Raw genomic sequence first — 25157 nt, forward strand, 5'->3', positions numbered from 1 at the left:
CAGAGAATATAAAGTATCTGTTTATTAGAACGTGATGTGTTCAAAACATATTGAATGTGCTTCATAATGAATTAGAAGACTTCAAGGAGGAGGGAAGGACCATATAGCATCTGCCTTGCATGCAGAAAGTCCCTAGTTCAATTCCTCCTTTCTCTAGGAAAAGCTACTGCTTGAAACCCTGGACATCTGCTGCCAGTCAGAGCAGGCAATTCTATGCTAGATGGACCAGTGGTTTGCCTCAGTATAAGGAAGCGTCCTTTGTTACTGTCTACCCCTGGCTTTAAAGAATGAAAAACACTGCAGTTTTTAATATCAAAGAAATAACAGCTATCCCTGCTTCTTTGCCTCTAGCAACTGGTGTCAGAAGTGTATATGCAAGTTCTATATACCTGTCCCTTTAGTGGTCAGTGATAGTCCTATCATCCATGAATCTCTTAAATTCCCTGTTTAAATCTATCAAATGTAGTAGCCATCACTGCATTGTGTGCTCTGCAAATTAATTATGCATTGTGTGAAGAAGGCTGCCCTAAATCTGTGGCCCATCTGGTTTGCTGCATACGGAAATGACATTTTCATTGAGCTGCCATAAGCCCAAGAACTCTTTTCTGGTTAGCATAGCCATTTTAGATCTCAACTATGTGCGCTTGAAGTTAAAATTTATTTCTTGTTTGTTTGTTCCAGTATGCATCAAATCTCATTTGTTGGTTATGCACCCTGTTTGAGAAAACAGTACAGTTTGCTGGGATTTTAGCATCCTGAATAATTTGGTGTAATCCACAAAGCTGCCTAATTTTGTTAGAAGATGAACAATTTCACATTTGTGAAATTGGCAAAACATTTATAGGATGGGGCACAATAATTGATAATTGAAATTAATAATTGCATCAATTTACATTAAAGGTGTTACACTAGCCTAGTGAATTGATGGTGGTTTTAGATTGGCACAGCAGTGGGTGTTAATTGTTATGCAGATGTAAGTCACTCTGGCCATAAGTAGTGACAATCAAACTACTTTTTATTTGAATTGAAGTGTGCATAATAGCAGTGAGGCAAGAAGCAACTTTTCATGACACATTCTGATTGCTAGTATTTAATCTTATTAAAGCTAAGGCAAGATATGCAACTAATACGAGGGGGGGGAGTGGCTATGGACCATGTCAACAAACCAAATCTAAAATGTAAACTGCTTGAGTTGGTTCCCCATCGTATAGGTATGTAGGTGTAAGAAAACAAAGGCAGGTGTCAGTGAAGAAACCTCTCCAGTCAGCAAGATACAATGTGCAACAGATCAATGAAGCAATCTTTCTCAGTCATCACCCTACTCCCTCAGCTTATGAACCAAGTTGCACAGATCTGACCCAACAATAAAGACTTACATGTTTCCTTGGTGTATTTTCTTTTACTTTAGGATAATACACTAGAGGGGTTGATGGGGTGGGGGTAGGGAAACTGTATTGCAGTATGAGCTGGAAATGGGGGGGAAAATGTTTGCATTCTATAAAGCCTGTTGGATGCCTTCTACATTGGACAAATTAAGGCTTCTTCTCCACATCCCACTTCATCTGGAAATCAAAACCTACCACATTTGGGCTGGAATCACACAACTGTTTACCCCATAGTGGATACTTTAAAAGTGCTCATGTTCTGGTTCTAACCTAAAGGGAAGACAATCATATTTTTCTCCCCTATGGCATGCAGTGAGCCAGTCATTATGATGCCCTCAGCTTCCATGTTACCACTTGGCCAAGGACTACAAATGGACAAACCTTCATATGGTTAGAATTGCCTGCAGAATGCTTTAAATTAGCCACTATAAACTTAGCTGTCATATGATTCCAGCCCTGGAGACAAGAGGTTGGGGTAGCTCAGAGGGGAATTTTTGAAATAAACTAAGGGTGGGTTTTGAGATAAGGAAGCAATTTCCTCTGAGACAGATTGATCAGTAGCCCTAGAAGTCTTTTTGCCTTCCTTGGAGCCTGAGACATGCATCATCAGGAACTATTTGGTCTGAAGGCATGTTAATCTTTTCTGAGTTGCAAGGTTGGTTGTGAGTCTATGGCCATTTTGTCTTCCCAGTTTTATGATGTTTCTTTCTACTTCTATTAGTTTCAGATTTCGAAAAGCTTGGGACAACCATGTTACCATTAAGTCCATCTTCCCAAAATTAAATGGTGAAATTGCTTTTTCTTTTTCGGCAGCTAATAATTCTGGTGTGAACAAACGGCAAATCACAGATCTTGTGGATCAAAGCATTCAGATCAATGCTCATTGTTTTGTGGTCACAGCCGATAATCGCTACATTCTTATCTGTGGTTTCTGGGACAAGAGCTTTCGAGTTTATTCCACAGAAACAGGTAGGCCTTGCATTAAAGTTATTTGCATTTCTATTTGTAATGCTCTAAAACAAAAACATCAGTAACACAGCATTTCTTTGTTGTAGGCAAGCTAACTCAGATTGTGTTTGGCCACTGGGATGTAGTCACTTGCCTTGCAAGATCAGAATCTTATATCGGCGGAGACTGCTACATAGTCTCTGGCTCTCGTGATGCTACATTACTGCTGTGGTACTGGAGTGGCCGACATCATATCATTGGTGACAATCCAAATAGCAGTAAGTTCATAAATTTCTGTAGTTTATGTGTGCATGTATGTAGTGTTTGCCTTTAATCATCATTTTTTACATTTAGAATGACAGTAAAACTTTGTACGCATTCTGTAAACACTGTTTTATAGTAATCATAAATTGTGGGCTACATGTTTGTTAAAAAGTTAAAAATCAAATAGGAAAAATAATATGCATAATACCAGATAGCTTGCCACTTTGGGAAGAACAGAGCAAGCAGTTATAGAGCCTAAATAACATTTTAAGTAGCTTTTTCAAATTGTCCCCAAGTATAAGTCATATAGCTTTGTATTTTGCAGAATTTCTTATAACCTTTTAAATATATATATATATAATTCACACACATATATGTAACTAAATATTTGAGTCATCCAATTGACTTTACAGGCAAAATCCAACAATGAATGTTACTTATTTGCAGAGGTTTGTTGAAAATACATGGACTGTTCATCTTCTTCCTGTTGTGGCTTTCTTCTATTCCCACCCCCTCAGTGTTTACTACCTCAGCCATCATGATCTCTCCAGCAGTGCCTCATGTGCACACTCTAGTGGGATCACATTGATTGTAATTTTCTTCTCAGGGCCCCTAAAAGGTGTGCAGCCCATAGGCCGGTGCTACTCTGCGTATTTGGTAATCCAGCACTTCTCTCTAGAGCTGGCATAGCCAACTGGTGCTCTCCAGATATTGTCAGACTACACCTCCCATGATCCCTGATCATTGGCCATGCTGGCTGTAGCGGATGGGAGTTGTAGTCCAAAACATCTGGCCGTGAGTGCAGGAACAATATATATGGCCCTCTTCATTTGCCATGCCACAGAACCAGCAAGGTGATCTGTTAATATTTCATGAAGATTGTAGTGCTACCCAACTAATTCCATCATACTTCCTTGATACTGTCATTGTTGACCTATGACTGTAAATTCACTGGGTTACCCTACTTATTTTACTAGTGGCTGTATCCACCACTTGTGATGGCAGTATGGTCAGCCCCAGATCTTATATTTAAACTGGGCAACACAGTGTTAAGTCAACAGAGCAGTTATATTAAGAAATATTTCTTTGTAACATTTACAGTTCCTGTACATTTACTGCCAGGAGATTAGGGCTTATCTTGTAAGAAAAATGAAAGTGAGATGTACAGTGTAGGTTAAATCCAATTAGTTAACATCTTTAAAATGAATCTCTAGGAAGATGCAGATGATATTTTCAGAAAAGGATTAGTTTCTCAAAAGCTGTCATCTGGAGACACAGATAAGATATTTTATATCACAGAGCATAAGGAGGTAAGGAATTCAAAAGAAAAATGTCAGGTTACAGTAATTATGTGGGCTAGGTGCTTGACTTTCTAATGATCCTTTAAGCTGAAAGACAGTTAATTATCAATTTCAGCTTCAGTGCATCCAATTACTAAAAGGAACTTCAGTTGTTTCAAAAAATCATATAAAGGAGGGTCTCTCCTTTCCTTATTTTGGTAAATCAGCACTTGTAAACCTGTATTTTGAAATTTCACATACATGTGCATGTACACATGATCATTTCTAAAAGAGAAACTAAATTAGTTGCTCATACATTGCTGAGATGCCCCATTGCTAGTTCTTCTGCTATTCATGAGACTGTGGATGCAATCCTATGCACAATACTTACCTGGGACTGGGAACAAGCCCCACTGAACCCTTCCGAAGAGACATATATGGAATTGCACCATGAGGGGTATTAGCATGTGCCAGTTAATGTGCGCAACAACCAGCAACAGCAACAAGCCAGTGGCTTCATGGCTGGCAGCTTCTCCTCCTCCTCCTCTTGGCACCACCACCGGCAGAAGGCTGTTTCAAACCTGTGGAGGGCCACAGCAGAAGGAGGAGGGGAAGGAGCAGTCCACTGGAGTTGTGTTGCGATCAGCTCCATGCTTCACCTCCACAATTGTGGACATTGTGGGGCTGGCTCCTACCCAAAAATATGGGGGGGAGGGCTTGGCTCCCTGGAGCTGGAACCCCTGAAAGCTTCTTACATTTGAAAATTTCCAGCAGAAAAGAGTTTGCATTTTTTAAAGTAACAAATTTGATGCTCTGGACTGTGTAGCACATGGAGGGAGTTGAGCCTCCATGGAAGCTGCAAGCTATTTAGGCAACTAGGAATCTGTATTGGCTTTTGCCACAATAGGACTGGCAAATCTGTTATAGCATTGAACTATTGTAATAGTATAGATTCTCAGCACCTCCCATGCCCCAGCCCCATTCATTTTTGCCCTTGTGTGCAGATTGCAGTTTGAGGTTTCATGATAGGAGGGTACAGTATTTGGAGTAGGGTCCACGGGTGGCGCTGTGGGTTAAACCACAGAGCCTAGGACTTGCCAATCAGAAGGTCGGCGGTTCGAATCCCCACAACGGAGTGAGCTCCCGTTGCTTGGTCCCTGCTCCTGCCAACCTAGCAGTTCGAAAGCATGTCAAAGTGCAAGTAGATAAATAGGTACTGCTCCGGCGGGAAAGTAAACGGCGTTTCCGTGTGCTACTCTGGTTTACCAGAAGCGGCTTAGTCATGCTGGCCACATGACCCTGAAGCTGTACGCTGGCTCCCTCGGCCAGTAAAGCGAGATGAGCGCCACAACCCCAGAGTCGGCCACGACTGGACCTAATGGTCAGGGGTCCCTTTACCTTTACCACTGCCTGTAAAAGTTGGGGCATGTGAAGTGCTGATATCCTGGATCATTGTGCCAGATACTGTTTTGAATCAGGCTATGCAAAGTAATAGTTAGAGAAAACAGGTGTTTATTTTATCATTTACTAAACTGTTCCACCTAAACCATTTCCATAACTTGGTGAATCTAATTCTGACCATGAATTTGCATTGTTTCATTTACATCTCTAGCCTGCACTTAAATAGATGAGTTGCTATATTATACAGATACACAAACATTTAAAAACAAAAAACAAAGGTTGAGGAAAAAAATCTGAATCTTTGAACAAATACCTAAATAGCTGAAATTGCAACAACGAAAGTGAAGGACAGATGTTTTCTTCTGAAACCGACACAAATTCAGAAACTAATTTGGAAGTGATAAAAATTAATTTGCACACTTTAATTGGAACCTTCTCCTTGCATGAAAAGAAGGAGAATGGAGCCGGCAGCTTGTGCTAAGAGCTGATTGAATTTTTTGTGGACTTGGCCGCTTATCCTCTTGAGCCTATCTGTGCAATATATTGCGTTCAGCCTTTGACTGGTTTCTTTAAAAGGATCAATGCTATTCCTGTTGTGTCCCCAGAGTCTGAAACTTCATTGATCTTGGGACTTGACATTTCTCATTACATACCAGATAGTCACCAGAGGTGTTAGTTAACGTTGCTTTCCCTGGCCGTGTTTGCATTGAGCACTATGAGCGTGTTGTGTCAACCAGCCCAAAGCTCAGTTTGTGGACCAATTATAGGAAATATCCCTTAAAGACACTGAAGTGCATTTTGTATCACTTGACACATTTTACATATGCTTAAAGGGAAAGTTCAGTACTTCAATAAATGACTGTAGTAAACAGCCCCGTGCATTGGAAATACTAAATGTGTCTATAAAGAATTCCAGGGAGAGAGCAACATTGATTTTTTTTGAATAACACTTTTCAAGGTATTTTAAGTCACTTGTAAGTAAATATTTCAAACCTAAAAGACTCTCTAAATAAATTGGAAGGAGAGGATCATTAGACTTAAAACATCCCCTGCATTCCTACATTTTATTTCTTCTAACTTTATGTTATTTGAGAGGTGGTTAGTACAGCAGGCTTTGTTTGCACACTCAGATCTGTTGTTTTCAGTATAGTTTCTTCAAAATCGCATTGAAACTGTGTTAGGCCAACTCAGGGGTAAAATGGCTTTTGATTGCTTAATAAAAAAGGTCACACAGACTCACATATCTGTGTTTGCAGTCAGACTTGCATACATGCTTGTGCCCCTTATATTTCACCGTTTCCTCCCACAAAAATATAGCCATGTGAATTTTGTATGCCTTATTTCCTGTCTATTGAGGGACAGATGCAACCCCAGGTTTGGTGCAACCTTTCAGCTGCTTATCAAGAGCAGGGACACAGAAATTAACTCCCCAGGGCCTAAGGGAGCTTCCTATCAGAGCCCAAGAAATAGTCATAGGGCAGGTGTGAACCCTCTTCAGGCCATGGCTTGTAACAAGGCACAAGATGGCATTCCCAGCGTTCATTGTTGGATTTCTTGTCAGAATAGCTTCTCTTCCAGCCCATCACTCACAATGAAAATAGGAAAGAGATTCCTAGAGGAGATGTGGTGGCGGCAGCAGCAAATCCTGCTGTGACCTCCCTCTCCTCCCAAAAAACAGCACAGGGAATTGGAATGGGTATCTGCCCATTCTGCAGGTGTGGGAAGCAATGGAGCAGAAGAAACATGGGGAATGGAGGGAGCCAGGAACACACACCTGTTTGCTATATGCTGCATTTTTAAGTGCTTTCATGTGTCCGAGCCTTCACTTTCCTGGACTAGAATAGGATAGCAATGTCAGGCCTGCTGGTTATCTAGGCTGCTTACCCACAGGTAGGTTGTTGTAGAGAAAAGTAAGGAACAGTGCTTCTTCCCTGGGATTTGATCCTCGGGATCTTTTGTGGCCTCTACCTGGTCTATAGGTGATTGTATAAATGCTTAGTTTTCAGTGCTCTTGGTTTCCTTCAGATAAGAAAACTGTTCTGCGAAGGACGAGATGCTTTGATGGCTCCTGCTTTTTAAAACAACTGTTCCCGTTGTACTTTTGGCAGTGTGCTACTGTGCTTTCTAAAACTGGGGTGCGGCAGGAGAGAGAGAGGTTTCCATTGCACCTGAAATATTAGGTTGCAAGGAAACGAGCACATCTCAGAATAAAAAAAAGATTAATAATATTTATCTATTTAGAATTGGAAGACGTTCGGTCTTCCACAGAAATCAAATCACATATTATGTCCATTGCGGAGAACAAAAGCGAGCGTCTTATTTTAAACTACATTGAGGGAACTGTTTTGGTAGCTTGGTCTCGTATATTTTATCATTTTGCCCTGAAGTGATTCTACTGCAGATACAGAGGTGCCACATTGGGGAAATTACTGTGAGTTCAAAGTGATGCTGTTTCAATTCACAGTGGTCAAGTTTCACCTGCAGCTCCCCTGGTGCCACAGCCTTTAACCTCTCGCTGCATCTATCAGTGGTGATGTGCTGGTGACAGAATATTTTACTGGATTGTGAATGATTGCTAAGGTCCATGACATTCTGCCTTTTGCAGTGAAATGTAATGTGGGGTGAGATTTCCTCCCCCACACAGTGGCTTTGTTGGAAGAATATATCTCTGATTAAAACTGTATTTTCTTTCATTTGTCCCTAAAGGGTGAAATGATACTCACTGTTATTGCAAAGCTATGATTGATTCTAAAGGCTTTGGAAAGCATAGTATAGCTAGGATTTCTTTAAAAATTTGTTTTCAAGGACCATATTGGTCCTCGTGGGCTCTTGCCTTGGCAAATGAAGTGGATCACAGTACAGATTCAATTTAATTATAGATAACCTGCAGCTTCAGTGAGAACTGTGTGTTTGGTATTCCAGAATCATGCATAATAGAGATAATGGGCTGGTTTGCCTTTCTTTGCTTTCCTTTCAACTGTCAAAAAAACTCTCAAGGTTTTTCAAGGGCCAACTCAAGTAATTCACATTTGAGAATAGCAATTTCAAAATAAGAATATTGTAGAATAAGTTCAAGCCCTCTGCCAGCTGTAGTTTAGCATCTTTCTGAAATATGCAATTGAGCCGAGACTCTTTGTCTCCTGATGTGTTTCCTATATGACTCTTTGTGCTGAACAAGTTGCCCATCTCTAATCAAATGCTTCACGTAGCATATGCACAAATGCCACTAGACTTTTAAAAATTGCAGTCATTCATTGTGGTCATTCCCTGTAATGGGCTGTTGTGTCAGGAAAGGTGAAAGGATGCAAACATCTTTCGGAGGATTGCATCATTCCTTTACGTAATTTCTATTTTTCACCTCCATATCCCTTATGCTAGCAATACAGAGTCAACAAAAGATGCAGTAAACCACAGAAACGGCCCCTTCCTATCAAAACCTTGCACATCCTGCCCAGAGACACAGAACAGATGTATTGCAGAGTCTTTCCTAGCTTCCTTCTCGTTTTCACTGTCACGCACACACACAATCCATTCAGACAATGCTGGTGCCAGTCCTGCATCCTCTTTCACAACAGGGAAACTACTCTCACTTTTCCTTATCGTCTCCCTGTACACCCCAAATTCTGTAATAACCTTGATCTTCTCTGGCTCTTTTCTATGCGCATATGGGTCTTTGTTCTCCATGGCAAATATGTGTCTGTTTATTTTGAAACGGAGGTTTGGACTGAGTTTAATTTATTGCAAGTGGTGGATAATCTGAGACATACAACAAAACCTGTTTCTAAACAACTCTTTTTTTTGCTTGAAAAGTGATACATTGAGACTTAAGAAATTCCAAATGTATGCTTCCCCTTGCAAACTTAATCCTGTTGTGCAAGTGATGTCAGCTATGGGTGCATTTATTACACATGTGGAGAAATCTTAGGTTTTTGGTTTTTTTCAACCTGGGGGGTGGTATTGAACTAAGTTTTACTCAGAGTAGACCTATTGTTATTAATGGCTGTAACTTAGCCATGTTCATTAATTTTAATGGGTTTATTCTGAGTAAAACCTAGTTGAATACCACCCAGAATGTTTCCCAAAGTGCACATAGGAACACATTGAAAGTGGCAATTTTCAGAATTACGCTTACAATTAATATATGACTGGAAAGCTGTCAGGGGGCAGTGAGGGAGCGGCATAGTATCAGTAATCATGTTTTTAGACATGATTCCTTTACACTCTCTCCTATGTCTTTAGTGTACAGTACTTCATAAATCATAATTTCTTCCTGCACATCAATTAATGTACATTTAAATCAACTCTAAAGCATGGATCAAACAGCAAACTAGATACCACATGACATTGTGCATGTGCAATTAACATGCACAGTTGTTGTTGAAACAAAATTTAAAAAATCCTTCCAGTAGCACCTTAGAGACCAACTAAGTTTGTTATTGGTATGAGCTTTTGTGTGCTAAGGTGCTACTGGAAGGATTTTTTTAATTTTGTTTCGACTACGGCAGACCAACATGGCTGCCTACCTGTAACTAGAACAGTTGTTGTTATTGTTGTTTAAGTAACAGCTGTGGGGATGTCTGAACAACCTTAGGATTATGAAGAGGTGGGCAGAGAAGGTTTAACTCTTTCTCTCCTGCATAGTTTTACAAAAAAAGGGCTTCTCTGAAGTTCCTATTTACATTTCAAGAGAAGGCTCTTTTGATCTCAGTGGAAGCTTCCACTGAAATGCAAATAGCAGCTTCAAAAATGGGAGACTTGTCAAGGAGAGAGAGAAAGAGAGAGAGAGAGAGAGGTAGTTTCTCCCTTCTATCCCCATGGCCCTGGGCTGTTCAAGCTTCCTTGAGTCTGCTATTAACATAACCAAATAGAGCATGCTAATTGCAATCATGACCCAAATAACATACTCAAAATGTACAAAGCTGAGGTTCTCCAGTATCAAGAGAAATGGGAGGACAGTGGGAGACCTGATCAAACTGTAGCACGTGGGTGTGGTGGGTTCACAGAAGAGCTGACCTTTCACCTGAGTGCATAACTTTAATGTTATACTGCTCATGGAGGTGGAGTACTAAAATGAGGAGTCCCTCCCAAGTCAACTATTGACCTAATGTCAAAACTGACCCCTTCTGAAAGGATCCTGCCTTTTGGCTTTTCTAACTCACTTCATTGAAGCAAGATCTTCCATATTCCAAAGCCTTGAAAGATCAGTCCACACCCTATGGGACCTTTGAACAAGAGGCTAGACTGAGCCAAGAAACCCACACATGACAAAGTTTAATAGAAAGCAGGAAAACCCAACACAGTTATTCCAGTTTGGGAACATTTGACAGAGCCTGACCCACATCTTGGCCAAAAACTTGCATGGTTTTCATAGTAATTTGACCCTTCATAATATTACTGCCAACGTATTCCTGTAGAGCTTAAGTAAGAAAGAATGTGAAACACACACACAAACATGTGAACAGAATTTCCTTTCTATTTGCATTACTGAACTCTAAATATTCTGGCTTATGTTCTATTGTTATTTATAAAACTGGTTTTATTTTGCAAATTGCCTTGTTTTAACAATGAAAGGCAGTCTATAAGTGACTAAATAGCACTAAATAAGCACCAGCCAAAGTGCTGTGAAACCAGGGTAGGCACCATCCATAATTAGGCAGCCTGGTTAGACAGCACATGGGACACAAGTGGTCACACCAATATACAGAGCAAAGTAACAGGTGTGCCCTGTTGCAAGTGATCTTAGATTTGCACCCCCATCCTCTGGAAAATTGCAGTTGCTTGGAGTGGCAAAGTCTTGCAGACTAATCCTGCCTGCATCATAAATATAAGTGTGTTGACTGTGCTGCTTAAAATAATTCTTTTCAATCTATTCTTTTTCTTTTTGGTGCAAATTATAGTACCTAGCATTTTATTGTGATTTTTTTGTTGTTCTTATTTAAAAAAGGTGTTTCCCTAAAACCTCTGGTCCTAGTGTCATATGAATGTACATTGCAATCCACTATTTATTTTAAAAGCTTATTTTCAAACCATGCTTACATTTCTAAATCTCATGGCTGGACTTTAAAATATTAGAGCACACCACATGTCTTATAAGTGATTATACTTAGTTAGTTTTTTGCTTCATGAAGAAGCATAATATACGAACAAGAGAAATATAGTTACTAACCAGTATCAAAATTCAAAACCTCTCTTCCAGCTTCTAAGAATATAGCAGCTGGCCACTGCTGGCCATTACCCAAGGAACTCTCTCATTGTTCCCTCGCTGCAAGTGAGTTCTCATGGAGAAGACCATAACAACTCACCTTGGCAGGGATTGTAATGTCTAATCCAATCTTAGGAAGGAAAACAAGAAGGAAATTTTAGTCTTGCCCAGAGAAGTAGGAGAAATTCAGTTCAGTTTGCACTTGAAGGTGAATCTACCACTTCCTGAAACAATACAGAAACTGAAACACACCTATACTTCAAATTTCACATTTCTCTGAATTTTGCGATTCAGTTCTCCAGCCAAGGAATGTCTATGAAAATGCATGTAAAGTGTGCATTAAAAAGCATAGATTGGGGGAATGTAGATGAAAGAATTGCTTTGCAAAAGTGTGTATATTAGGCAAAAATTATACACAAAGATGCATAAAATGGCTCAGTTGGTAGAACACAAGATTCATAATCTCAGGGTCATAGGTTCTAGCTCCATGCAGAGCAAAAGATTCCTGGACTAGATAACCCTTGTGGTCCCTTCCAACTCTACAATTCTATTTTTGTGTGAGTCTATGAAATTCTATAAAAAATTGTTTTGCAAATTGATGTGCAAATGTGAGGAACTGAACTCAGGATTGGAAAAAGAAACTGAAATGGACAGATCTGGCCATCTCTAGTTTTGCCCCAAAGATTTTATTATTCTTGACTATACAGAAGGTTAATACCAGAGAAATCCTTCCTCCAGAAGGTATTACAAAGCCTACTGTTTTTATGTTGCTTCTGAGAATATAGAAAAGGACATTATGAACTCTTAGCTCAAGCCCAACAAAGAGTGAGCCAATCGGTGGAGAAACAGGGGTTCAACGAAAGATAAAAAGTTACAAAGCCAGTTTGAATCTGATTTGTTGCTGATGAATTATATTTTACGTGAGATGTCTTACCTTTTTGTGTGTGATCTGTTTTAGGTGATTATCCTGCTCCCAGAGCTGTTCTGACTGGTCACGACCACGAAGTCGTCTGCGTATCAGTGTGTGCCGAACTGGGACTTGTCATAAGTGGTGCTAAAGGTCAGTTGTCAATTTTAGTCTTACAAATTTGAAACTTCCTCATCAGTAAGATTTGCCTCAGGATAAGTATAATTTCACCCTCCTCTCATTATCCTACATGCTGTATATTTTAATTTCTGTATCCTCTGCAGAGCTTCATCTGCCACCAGCCTGCCTGCTTGTAAACTTCCACCACTGCCTCAGCTGCCATGGGCTGCTATGAGCCCGTGCAGGTTTGCAAGCATCCTAGCTGCTGAATTGAAAATTCAATAATTAATTGTTTGTGAATAGTTTCGGCTGGTCTAGTGAAAGTGGAAAGTTTTATTCTTAAAAACTCCTAGGGATGGGAATAGTTTCTGAGGTGTGGAAAATTGAGTATCAATGATGCTTATGAGTGAAGGAAGGAGCAGAGGCAGGAAGGCAGTAAATGGGTTTGCCCACCTGCTGCAAACTGTGTGTACAAATCATGAGTTTAATGGATGCATCTAAGAAAATGCCTCAGTCATTCTGTGTATTGAATTTGTATGCATGATTCCAGAAGAGCTGCTGTGCTTTTCTGTTGATGCCAAAGGGACAAAAAAGTCCTGTGGCACCTTAAAATCCAACTAATTTATCACCACACGAACATTTGTCTCAAAAAAGCTAGTCTGCTGCACAGTATACTTAAAAGCAAGACAAAACTGTGTTATAGTTCACTTCCTCGATAATTTTCATACAATGATATCCAAGATGTGGCTGAAAGGATGTATTGTTCATTGCATATCTCGGGTTTTGTATCAGAATGACAAATATCTTGCTGCAGTAGGGTACGAAAAGAAGTATGTCATCCTCTTACATTCAGAGTCACAAACACAACTATTTAAGATAGCACCAAACTTCAGCTAAAAATTGTCCCTGCTGTACAGATACTAAATGTTTGATAAATATGGACAGAGTGCAATGACTTAGACCGCTGACTTGCTTCAGAAAAATATCATTTTAAACATTCATACCACAATTGTAAGTGAGGTAGGAAAATGAAGTGGTGGGTGATCCACCACATTCAAAGACCTCCTGGCTTGCATTAGGCACCAGGGTAAGGGAAACAATGTGTCTCCCTACCCCCATTTTTTTAAATCAACTAATTTGTAACCAGTGGGAAAACTGCCTACACCAGCTCCAGACTTGCATGGTCCTGGAGCCTCGTGGGGAAATGAAATATATCCAAAACCACATCTACTTCATCCGTAGAGCATTGGGGGGCAGCTATAGTAGCATCTATTGCCTGCAGAAACACCACTGGTGGAGGTTTCTGTGGGTGTATTGGAAGCCTCTGTGCTAGATGTAACCTCCCCAGCAGCATTTCTCCTGTTTGTTGGCCGGAAGGAACCACCACCTGATTCCTAACCATTTCCAGCCAGCAGATTTGTGGGCTGGGATTGTTCTGCTCAGCAACGGAAATGTGAAAATATACACACACATGTGCACACTACTTGAAAGCGATTCACTGTTTAAATGTATATTTCACTTTGCTGAAGTGCCACTTTAGATCAAAGACATTGTTTCCCCTGCACATTCTTTCACTGTTTCTATACCACTATGTGCCATCTCTGTATGCATTTGGCATAATTTAACTAAATTATGTGCCTCTCTGTTATATATACTGTATTATTTGTCAATATACAGAAGGACCTTGCCTGGTGCACACAATTACTGGAGATTTGCTGAGAGCACTTGAAGGAACAGAAAACTGCTTGTATCCTCGCTTAATTTCAGTATCTAGTGAAGGCCACTGTATCATCTACTATGAACGAGGCAGGTTCAGCAATTTTAGCATTAATGGAAAACTCTTGGCACAGATGGAGATCAACGACTCAACCAGGGTAAGTATTTCCTCTCAGAACTTATTATGATGTATAACAACAGTAATGCTCGAAGAAGTCTCATGAGAAATTAGGGATCACTGTAAAATTAGGGATCACATTTACTGGAAAAACATCTCGGCTCTAATTCAATCTAGAATTGAACTCTCTGTTTTTAAAACGGAGCACTTGATGATTCCTGTATATCTGTTTTAGACATACAGATTTTAAAGTGTCTGTGCTTTAAAAGTTTACATGGCTTGACATCTGTCCTCCCTTGACTAGGAGCCAAGACATGAATACAGGGCCCTGAGGAGTCCAATCCATCACTGACACCTCGGAGAGAGTAAAGGGAGTTCTTGAGGTGTTACTGATGGCACCTTTGTTGCAGGGCAAAGTCAGAAATGATCCATGGTGACTTCCAGCAAAGCCTTCTTTGCTCCTGTCCTAGGCTGGACAAGGAAATATCCTCTCACAGAAACTGTTTGTGTTAGTCTACACAGCATTTAATGTCACTACTCATTTTGGCTCATCTGTAGGCTATCCTCCTGAGCAGCGATGGGCAGAACCTGGTTACGGGTGGTGATAATGGAGTCGTGGAAGTATGGCAGGCTTGTGACTTCAAGCAGCTCTACATTTACCCTGGCTGTGATGCTGGCATTAGGGCAATGGACCTGTCTCATGATCAGAGGTAAGTTGCAACCCAAGAGAAGCAGTGAGCCTCTTCAAACTTGTACATGTTATTTGTCCCCCCCAGTAATTCAGCCTCTCTTTGAAGCACACAATACAATTCACGTCTCCATGATTTCTGGATTAAGCAGTACAGCTTCTAATTTCCTCATTCAATTCTGCTGCATTACGGGAGACTCCTCATGCTGCATTTTCAACTGGGCTCCTACTTCCTTACATTTTAAAGGCAGAGATTATTGTTATTATTTATTAAATTTATATACCGCCCTTCATCGTAAGATCTCAGGGCGGTCCACAGAATAAAACAGAAGATAAAAACACATGTAAATAATTAAAACCAATACCCCACGCTTCCCACAGACACATTTAAAAGGCTGTAGAATAGTAATCAGTCAAAGGCCTGGTTGAAGAGGGACGTTGTTGCCTATAATGAAGGCACCAGGCGAACCTCCCTGGGGTGGTTCTACATATGCATGCTCTCCACTACTGAATCTGTAAGCATTTGTTTCTTTCCCTACACCCAAACACAAAATGGAGTGTGAAGAGCCAGCTTACCCGCTTGTGAAACATCGGTTTAATGCTATAACGCTGAGACTCCCACGGTCAGGATTGTGGATAGTAACGTGGTGTACCAGATAGAATCTCATGCTTGGAATCCCTTGGGATGTTACAAGTTCAAACCCCTCCTCAGCTATGATGCAAGTTAGAAGCGCCAAACATTAATTTCATGAGCAACTGATGCCATGGAGCCACTCGGTATCGCTGCTGCTTACCTGGATGGCGGTGAGATCATGGATGTGCAGGCAAACACTGACAGAGCCAATCCACCATTTCTGCTAGTGAACCTGCACAGCTTTGACCTCACATCTGCCCTGCTCCACCTCCACACCTTTCAGGTAAGCAGCAGCAGTACCAGGTTTTTGTGTGTGTCAGCAACTCGTTATTTCTACCTTCCTTCCCCGGCAGGGCCAGCCCACCCATTAGGCAAGGGAGGCAACCACCTCAGGTGGCAGGATCCACAGGGGCAGATCCGGCCTCCAAGGAATGCATCGCCTGCCACTTCTGCGGTAGCACTGATGGCTGCGGCATGCTCCTTGGAGGCCGGATCTGCTGCCTCCTCAGTAGCCCCCACAATGCTGCCTCTGTAGCAGTCTCTTGGCAAATGAGAAGATCTGCTGGTCTCCTCCCACCCTAGGGGAGAAATGATGAGTGCTGCACTCTGGGGTCTCCTGAGCTCTGCACCTGCCCAGCATGATGCTGAGTAGGCCCCTTTCCCCCTGCAACAGCTTTTTATTCCAAGTTCAACCACTGGGTAAGGTTGATTTGATTACAAGCCCCCTTGTTCCTGATGTAGATCTTCACTCACCCCTTCTTCTCTGGGAGGGGGAGATTTTGTGGTTCACCTCAGATGCCTAAATGTCTTGAGCCAGCCTTGTTCCCAGTGTTGTTGTGAAGATGGTCATGGGACTATCCCACTGTACTTCCTTTGGAGAAGGGCAGGATCTACATGTGCAATTTTAATTTTTAAGAAAGAAAAATCTGGCTAGCATTCACCATGTTTCATTGTTGGCATGGTTTCAGCTTTCATTGACCAAGGCTTCTCATTAGCAGCACACCGGAGGCGAGATGGAGGCAGCCATGGCTCAATGAAAATCCCTAATTTCATTCACTTGCTTACCCAGAAATACATCTGTGTTATGCAGCATGTTAGATGCAGTAGCAGAATATCACATTTCCATCATTGTTCTTGTACAGAGGTAAATTCTGAACTCGAGGTACTATTTCTGGGTTAGCGAAGTCTGTAACCTGTAGCGTATGTAACCTGAAGCGTATGTAACCCGAGGTACCACTGTATGCCTAATATGATTCTATGATCTTTGGAATCAGCATAAGTATAGTTTGAGGGTGGAAAAACCTGACTGCTGTGAACATTTTTTAAAGAAATTACTCAGTATGTACAGTTTGTGTCTCTGTCTCTTTTTCAGGACTCTAATTACTGGCATGGCTTCTGGTAGCATTGTAGCTTTTAATATAGATTTTAATCGGTGGCATTATGAGCATCAGAATAGATATTGAACCGGAGTGAAGAACTGAAAGCAAAGGCAAAATTGAGAGCACAAGTGCTACTGAAAGGCATAATCTCTGGTGGAAAAACAAGTCTGCATCGACCTCCGTTGTACATTCCATTACACCCAGCAATAGCTGTCCATTGTAGTCAGCAACCATTTTACTTTGTGTGTTTTTTCACAACCGAACACCAGCTGCTGCAGAAATGAGCTTGTATCATGTAAATTATAATGACTTAGGAGATGTTTTGGTAATTATTTCATATACCTTTGTTTACTGAGAAAAGCTAGTGGAGAAAACGTCACAAGAGACTTTTGAATATTCTGAGGAAACTTGTGTCCGGTTGTTACATTGTTTGGGGCCATGAACCTAGCATACATTTCCCATTTCCAGCCTCTTTTCAAGCTGAAAATAATAATAATTAAAAGGATTAAAATAAACTACGTTTGATACTTTGTACATCAGATGCACATCTTAACTTTAAAGGGATACTTTTGTAAAAGTAAAACCTTGTATAAAGAACAAAAAAATGTTTCTTAACTTTATTGTGGAGTTACAACTTGCATGTACTTTAAACCTGAATGTCTTGATGAAACGGCGACATTCACAGGTTGAAGTGAACTGCCTAAGGGCCCAGCTTGCATTTAAGGGTTGAAATGGGGCACAAGCCGCAGTTTTGTCATTGCCACTGAAATATGGTTTGCTCTTTTCAATCTCAAGCCACCCCCCCTTCTAAGTGGAGTTTTTGCTTATGACATGAAGCGTTTGGATATGAAGCCATTGTTTGCCATATTTATGCGTTGTAAGAGGAAGAGAAAATCCTTCCACTATTAATTTAGTACCGCGATAGAAAGGCAGGAGCACGGAAGAGAGATGAGAGGATGCTGGCGTGCTTAATGACTCCCACCAAAGCAAGAGTGCTAGACTTCTAGATTCATCACATTTGGCATACTGTACATTGCAGGGAGAGAGCAATTAAGATTTTCTCTTCATTTCCTTGGAAATAAAGCTTGGTTAAAAAGGACCTTAGCTTCATTGGGGTTGTTCTTTTACATTCTTCTGAAAGTCACGCATTAAGCCACATTCTCTGTTGACGGCACTTCATGTCTGACAATACTGTAACGATGACTATCAGGATAATTTGCCGCACATTCTACGGATCAAGTAACACACCCAGGGGTATATACACTTTACTTCATGTTTCTTCTTTGTATATTTGGTGACTGTATTGTCATAGATGTACATATTGTGTCGGTAGGGCTATGAGGCATGTAACAGGAATGTAATTTTCTCAGACTTTACACTCACTTGCAGTCATTTATTTAAAAAAGATAAAAACAAGGTAACGGATTCTTTGTACTGGCACCAGAAACATATCATTATTTATTGATGTGATTCTTATTTGTTCTCCACCTTGTATTAGTAAGTTTTAGCACTAAATACCTTCTTCATTGTTGTTTGTATTTATAAAATTCTGAAATCATGGGGAATCAATGTAATGATTAAGTTATTCATCATTGGTCTGTAAGCAATATCTTGAGTTTGTAGCTTAGAATTGGGAGAATATTGAACATCTGGAAGATAAGTTCATTTCATCTCAAGATCATGGTGAAATATTTTGGATATATAAATTCCTTAAGCTATTGTAACCATGTTTTATTGCAAAGATGTAAAATATGCCAGATGTGTGTGAGTTGGAAATCAAAAAGAAAAATAAAATATGCAAAGAATTCATGGATTGCTTCTCTTTTTATTGAACATTTGACCCAAATGTCATGTTGCTGGTGGAAAAGGAAATTCAAATTTTTAGTCAGATGCATTGCCTGCAAAATTAAATCAGAAAGATGCAATCCATCCATAAGCTCAGGAGTGGTTGGTCCATGGAGAAGGACCCTGGCTAAGAACTCCCAGAGCGACTGCCAGACTCCAGACCCACATCCCCACACAAGTGTTTTCATGGAACATTTCAACCCCCAAGTGGAAACAATGAAATAAAATAATAAAAACATATAGGAAAAAAGTAACTAAAACATTGCAGAATTGCTAAAAGCAAGTCCAATAAATAATTAACAGATTAACAACTCTTAATTATAAAGCAAACTAAACTGCAATGCGAACAATCTGAATTTCCTTATAACTAATTTGGGGGGGGGGGGGGACAACAGACAAGATAAAGGCAAATCGCTGTGCTCCTAGCTTCAGAGGCACAATGCTAATTTAGCAAGAAAGAAAACCCTGTCTTTCCACTGCTAAGATTCCTATAGAAACTCATTAACACTACACAAGTCTTTCTGTTTCATTGGGTACAAGCAAACTATACTTCATCCCTTTGACAAGTCAGCCTGAAAAATATTGCTATAAAAATGAAGATTATATTACTTTGTATTATGCAGCTAAAAGGTACCTGAAACAGTAATGAAACATATTCTGAATATACTCACTGCTGTTCCACCAACATCAAGGGGAAGATGCATGAACCTTTATTCTATCTATGTTTAGCAAATTTCTAATTTTGAAATCATAGAATCATAGAATCATAGAATCATAGAGTTGGAAGAGACCACAAGGGTCATCGAGTCCAACCCCCTGCCAAGCAGGAAACACCATCAGAGCACTCCTGACATATGGTTGTCAAGCCTCTGCTTAAAGACCTCCAAAGAAGGAGACTCCACCACACTCCTTGGCAGCAAATTCCACTGTCGAACAGCTCTTACTGTCAGGAAGTTCTTCCTAATGTTTAGGTGGAATCTTCTTTCTTGTAGTTTGTATCCATTGCTCCGTGTCCGCTTCTCTGGAGCAGCAGAAAACAACCTTTCTCCCTCCTCTATGTGACATCCTTTTATATATTTGAACATGGCTATCATATCACCCCTTAACCTCCTCTTCTCCAGGCTAAACATGCCCAGCTCCCTTAGCCGATCCTCATAAGGCATTGTTTCCAGGCCTTTGACCATTTTGGTTGCCCTCCTCTGTACACGTTCTAGTTTGTCAGTGTCCTTCTTGAACTGTGGTGCCCAGAACTGGACACAGTACTCCAGGTGAGGTCTGACCAGAGCAGAATACAGTGGCACTATAACTTCCCTCGATCTAGATGCTATACTCCTATTGATGCAGCCCAGAATTGCATTGGCTTTTTTAGCTGCCGCGTCACACTGTTGGCTCATGTTAAGTTTGTGGTCAACCAAGACTCCTAGATCCTTTTCACATGTACTGCTCTCAAGCCAGGTGTCACCCATCTTGTATTTGTGCCTCTCATTTTTTTTGCCCAAGTGCAATACTTTACATTTCTCCCTGTTAAAATTCATCTTGTTTGTTTTGGCCCAGTTCTCTAATCTGTCAAGGTCGTTTTGAAGTGTGATCCTGTCTTCTGGGGTGTTAGCCACCCCTCCCAGTTTGGTGTCATCTGCAAATTTGATCAGGATGCCCTTGAGTCCATCATCCAAGTCGTTGATAAAGATGTTGAATAAGACCGGGCCCAAGACAGAACCCTGTGGCACCCCACTAGTCACTCTTCTCCAGGATGAAGAGGAACCATTGATGAGCACCCTTTGGGTCCGGTCAGTCAGCCAGTTACAAATCCACTGAGTGGTAGCATAGTCAAGACCGCATTTTACCAGCTTCTTTACAAGAATATCATGGGGCACCTTGTCAAATGCCTTGCTGAAATCAAGGTAGACTACATCCACTGCGTTCCCTTCATCTACCAGGCTTGTAATTCTGTCAAAAAATGAGATCAGGTTAGTCTGACATGACTTATTTTTCAGAAATCCATGCTGACTATTGGTGATCACAGCATTCCTTTCTAGGTGCTCACAGATTGTTTGCTTAATGATCTGCTCCAGAATCTTCCCTGGTATTGATGTTAGACTGACTGGGCGGTAATTATTTGGGTCCTCTCTTTTCCCCTTTTTGAAAATAGGGACAACATTTGCCCTCCTCCAGTCTGCCGGGACTTCGCCTGTTCTCCAGGAATTCTCAAAGATGACTGCCAGTGGTTCTGAGATCACATCTGCCAGTTCTTTTAATACTCTTGGATGCAGTTCATCTGGCCCTGGAGACTTGAATACATCTAAACTAGCCAAGTATTCTTGTACTATCTCCTTAGTTATTCTGGGCTGTGTTTCCTCTGCTGAATCATTTGCTCCAAATTCTTCAGGTCGGGCATTGTTTTCTTTATCGGAGAAGACTGAGGCAAAGAAGGCATTGAGGAGTTCAGCCCTTTCTGTGTCCCCTGTTTGCATTTCACCATCTTCTCCTCTGAGTGACCCCACTGTTTCTTTGTTCTTCCTTTTGCTACGAACATACCCATAGAAGCCTTTTTTGTTGCTTTTAACCTCTCTAGCAAGCCTGAGTTCATTCTGTGCTTTAGCTTTTCTGACTTTGTGTCTACACGTGCTGGCTATTTGTTTGAATTCCTCTTTGGTGGTTTCCCCCCTTTTCCATTTTTTGTACACATCCTTTTTTAATCTTAACTCAGTTAAAAGTTCTTTAGATAGCCACCCTGGCTTCTTTAGGCACCTTCCATGTTTCCGTCTCATTGGTATTGCCTGAAGTTGTGCTTTTACTATCTCCCTCTTAACAAACTCCCAGCCATCATGAACTCCCTTTCCTTTTAGTATTACTGTCCATGGGATCTCACCCAGCACTTCCCTAAGTTTTATGAAGTCGGCTTTCTTAAAGTCAAGAAATTGAGTCCTAGTATGCTTGGCTGCTCCTTTCCGTTGTATAGTAAACTTCAGAAGAGCATGATCACTTGCGCCTAATGATCCTTCCACTTCTACCCCATTAACCAGGTCATCGACATTGGTTAGGACCAGATCTAAAATGGCTGTTCCTCTTGTTGCTTCTCCCACTTTCTGGACAATGAAGTTGTCTGCAAGGCCAGTGAGGAATCTGTTTGACCTTATGCTCTTGGCTGAGTTTGACCTCCAACAAATATCTGGGTAATTGAAGTCCCCCATTACTACTATCTCCCTTCCTTTTGCATGCTTGGCCATCTGTTCCAGGAAGGCATCATCTATGTCCTCCGTTTGGTGAAATGCAGGTGACCTAGTCCTTTCTACTGTTCACCCGCTTTGCACAGCCCTCCCCCTGTTCCTTCCTTCCTAAGGCACCCTCCGCCCAGAAAAAAAGGGGGGGGGGGAGAGAGAGACTCTTAGTGTAGGGGAGAAGGTCTAATTAGAGACCCAGAAGCTGAAGCATCCTAACGCTGGCAAGGAATCTTGCAGGCTGCACATGTAAAGCTACAAGCGCTGCCTGTGAACAGTTGTTATGGAGAAGGCTTGTTATAATACAGTGTATCAGCCCTGCTGACAGGGAAGCAGTGTGTTTGAAGCAAGCCCTTATGCGGCAGGGATAACAGCATCTGTAACAGACTTCCTGAGATAAAGGGGAGTTTTGATAACTTCAAGAGACATTCTTCCCCCTGCAAAAACACACACACACACCAAAGCACTATGGTTGCATATAAATACATAACTTACTCCCGCCCTTACATATAAAAAAAGAACATCTTTTAAATGTAGAGCTTGGTATGCAGCATATAGCTACATTTTCCAATGTGCTTTGTTGTGAAGCAGAAGCTGATATATACCGCTTTTATGTGTCTGGAATTGTGATTTAGCCCAAGTATTTTAACTCCTGTTTTTCAGGAGGTGTGTAAGTCTCTTCCAGTGCAATAAATGAGAGCTACTAAATATGATTAATTTTGGCCTGCTTGTGTCTATGCTGCCACACATACCAAAGCTGCAACATTGGACACACAGTGATGCTAAAAGTCATTCAAGGAATAGCAAAATAACTGGCAGGGTGGGGTATTAGTGGTTTGCACAGGGCTTGGTTTACCCTCCTCTCAACATCTACCAGTCTATCAAATACGATATTTTTTTCCTTCATTTGTGAAAGCTTAAGCTGTCTTTCCATCTCCTATCAACTGCTTTTGCAATCTCTGCTTCTAAATTATCTAAGTAATTGGAAAGCTACCTGGGAAGTCCAATATGGTAATATTTAATTTCATAGGAGAAAATGCCAGAAAGATACAAAGTCCAGGTCCAGCATGGAACTGAGATGCTCTCCCTTAAAAAGTGGACATGTTTGGAATATGAGAAAAATAATTGAGAGCAAAGAGTCCAGAAAAACACATGTATTGCTGGCAAGAAGGCAAGAGATAGGCAAGAGTGCAAATGCTACAATGTTTGCAATAGAAAACGAACATGTTTTTCAATACAACAAGGTCCTTTGGTAGGTCCTTTGGACAATAAACATGTTCAAAGGTGAGTTACTGAAGCAGAAGAGGGAAACCACAGAGAAGCAAGATGTGCTTTGAAGGCACTTGAGGGCATTACCTGGCTGAAGCTGAGCATGTCTGGTTCTGGTCAGTGCTGGATGGGTGACTTCCTGGGAAGCACATGCATGGTGCCATGGCTTTCATAGAAACATAAGTAACTAAAGATAAACCCTGAATGAATTCTTTGTATGTCTCTTCCCCGCAGGAGCACACAACCAAACCACAGAAGTGTTAAGAGGTGGGTTCAAGGGTTTGATGACAAATTCAAAATTAATGAATCACAAAGTTCTGACCGGAACCTTGCAAAAATTCAAATGTAAAATTGTTGATCTTAGAAACAAAATTAAGACAGATCGCCACTAAAACGGACTTCTTTAGCTGAGAACTTTTTGTGCCACTTTTCTGATGTTTTCTGGTCCCTTCCAGGTTTGGCACAATGCACGCATATATGGTTGCGCACATATCTGATGCACCTAAAATGGTTGCTGCCTGTAATATAAAGGAAAGCCCTTTCTGATTTTAAAAAAAGGTGACTGGGGCGTGGGTGGGACTTGATAGAGGCTGATTCGTAATAGATTCGGGACAGACAACAACTGCTAGCGGGGTGAGGCGGGGGTAGATGGCTGTTGCTGGCATGCCCTTCTTATGAGCTGCCCAGAAGCAACTGCCTGGCCTCATTTGGCCAAAGAATGCAGCAGTAGATAGCACTTTGTTCTAAATCAGTGAGGTAGCTCTTGTGTTCCTACTTTCTCATATCCCCAAAAGCAGGAAATTATGTTCCTACTTTTTCATATCCCCAAGAACAGTGAATTAAAATGTGATTTACCATCATTCCTCTATCCCATATAGACCAATTCAGCATGGTAGCAATTTACGCTGTCAGAACTCAGTGCAAATAAAACATGGCTTTTGTGCAAAATAAATAAATAAAAATAGAGAAACTAAATAGGAATGTTCAGTGACGCGGGCCTAATTAGTGCTTGGAGCAATGAACCAACTACACAAATTTTCTAATCAACACTCATCATAGTCTCAGCGCTAGCTGTTGTGTTCCTGAAGAGTGTGCGCTATATTTATGAAGTGATCTGACCATTAATCCTTAACAACGGACCCATAGAATTCCTCATTCTGTGGAAAAATACACACTGGAAATGCAAAAACCTGTGCTATACACCATTTATTATGTTTAGACAAAAAGAAATGCTCTTTTATATTGACCACAACAGCCATGCAGTTGTGGATGGTGGATAATAAATATTTGGATGATTGATAGACCACCGCGTATCGCATGGCATGTCTCACTTTCAGCTTAATAGAAGAAACCATTCTCGGCCAAAAAACATAATTAGTGTGGGGCAACCACCATATGACTTATTTTTCTATTTTAATGCTTCCAAAATGCAGAGGTAGTTAGTTTGTAGCTGTTGCTTTTTCCACTGAGTGTTAGATGATAAATTCCCTATAGTCTAGGAGACATTCTTCCTTTCATAATGCAGCATGTGTGAGGCGGTAGATACCAGAGATCACCATTCTCCTTCCTCAAATCTCAATATTTCTCTCTCTCTCTCTCTCTCTCTCTCTCTCACACACACACACACACACACGCAGAGAGAGGGGGGGGGAGGAAAGAAAGAAAGAAAGAAAGAAAGAAAGAAAGAAAGAAAGAAAGAAAGAAAGAAAGAAAGAAATGGAGAGTCACAAAGAGAGAGTTGATTTGTTAAGGCAACCATATATAAACTGACCTAGGTATCTAT

The 25157-nt window shown here is 40.9% G+C and overlaps 1 protein-coding gene and 1 long non-coding RNA gene across 9 annotated transcripts in view; one reads left to right on the forward strand and one right to left on the reverse strand.

Moving 5' to 3' along the window:
- The window catches only part of NBEA (neurobeachin), a 349991-nt gene extending 331140 nt beyond the window's left edge, over positions 1–18851 (forward strand). For all 8 annotated transcript variants that reach the window (XM_083437001.1, XM_083437003.1, XM_083437002.1 and 5 more), the window contains 6 exons: positions 2199–2354; positions 2441–2611; positions 12439–12540; positions 14185–14381; positions 14900–15051; positions 17036–18851. In XM_083437001.1, coding sequence (XP_083293127.1) covers positions 2199–2354; positions 2441–2611; positions 12439–12540; positions 14185–14381; positions 14900–15051; positions 17036–17126 — 869 coding nt within the window. In that variant the 3' untranslated portion in view covers positions 17127–18851. The remainder of the gene's footprint in view (positions 1–2198; positions 2355–2440; positions 2612–12438; positions 12541–14184; positions 14382–14899; positions 15052–17035) is intronic.
- Positions 7–12517, reverse strand: LOC310676025. Its single transcript, XR_014510365.1, has 3 exons — positions 12415–12517; positions 11581–11610; positions 7–1466 (listed from the first exon to the last, which is right to left on the reverse strand). It is a non-coding gene; the product is annotated as an uncharacterized lncRNA (long non-coding RNA).
- Positions 18852–25157: the final 6306 nt, after the last annotated feature.

Source organism: Podarcis tiliguerta, assembly GCF_965153285.1.
Source record: "Podarcis tiliguerta genome assembly, chromosome: 4".
Taxonomy (NCBI): Eukaryota; Metazoa; Chordata; class Lepidosauria; order Squamata; family Lacertidae; genus Podarcis; species Podarcis tiliguerta.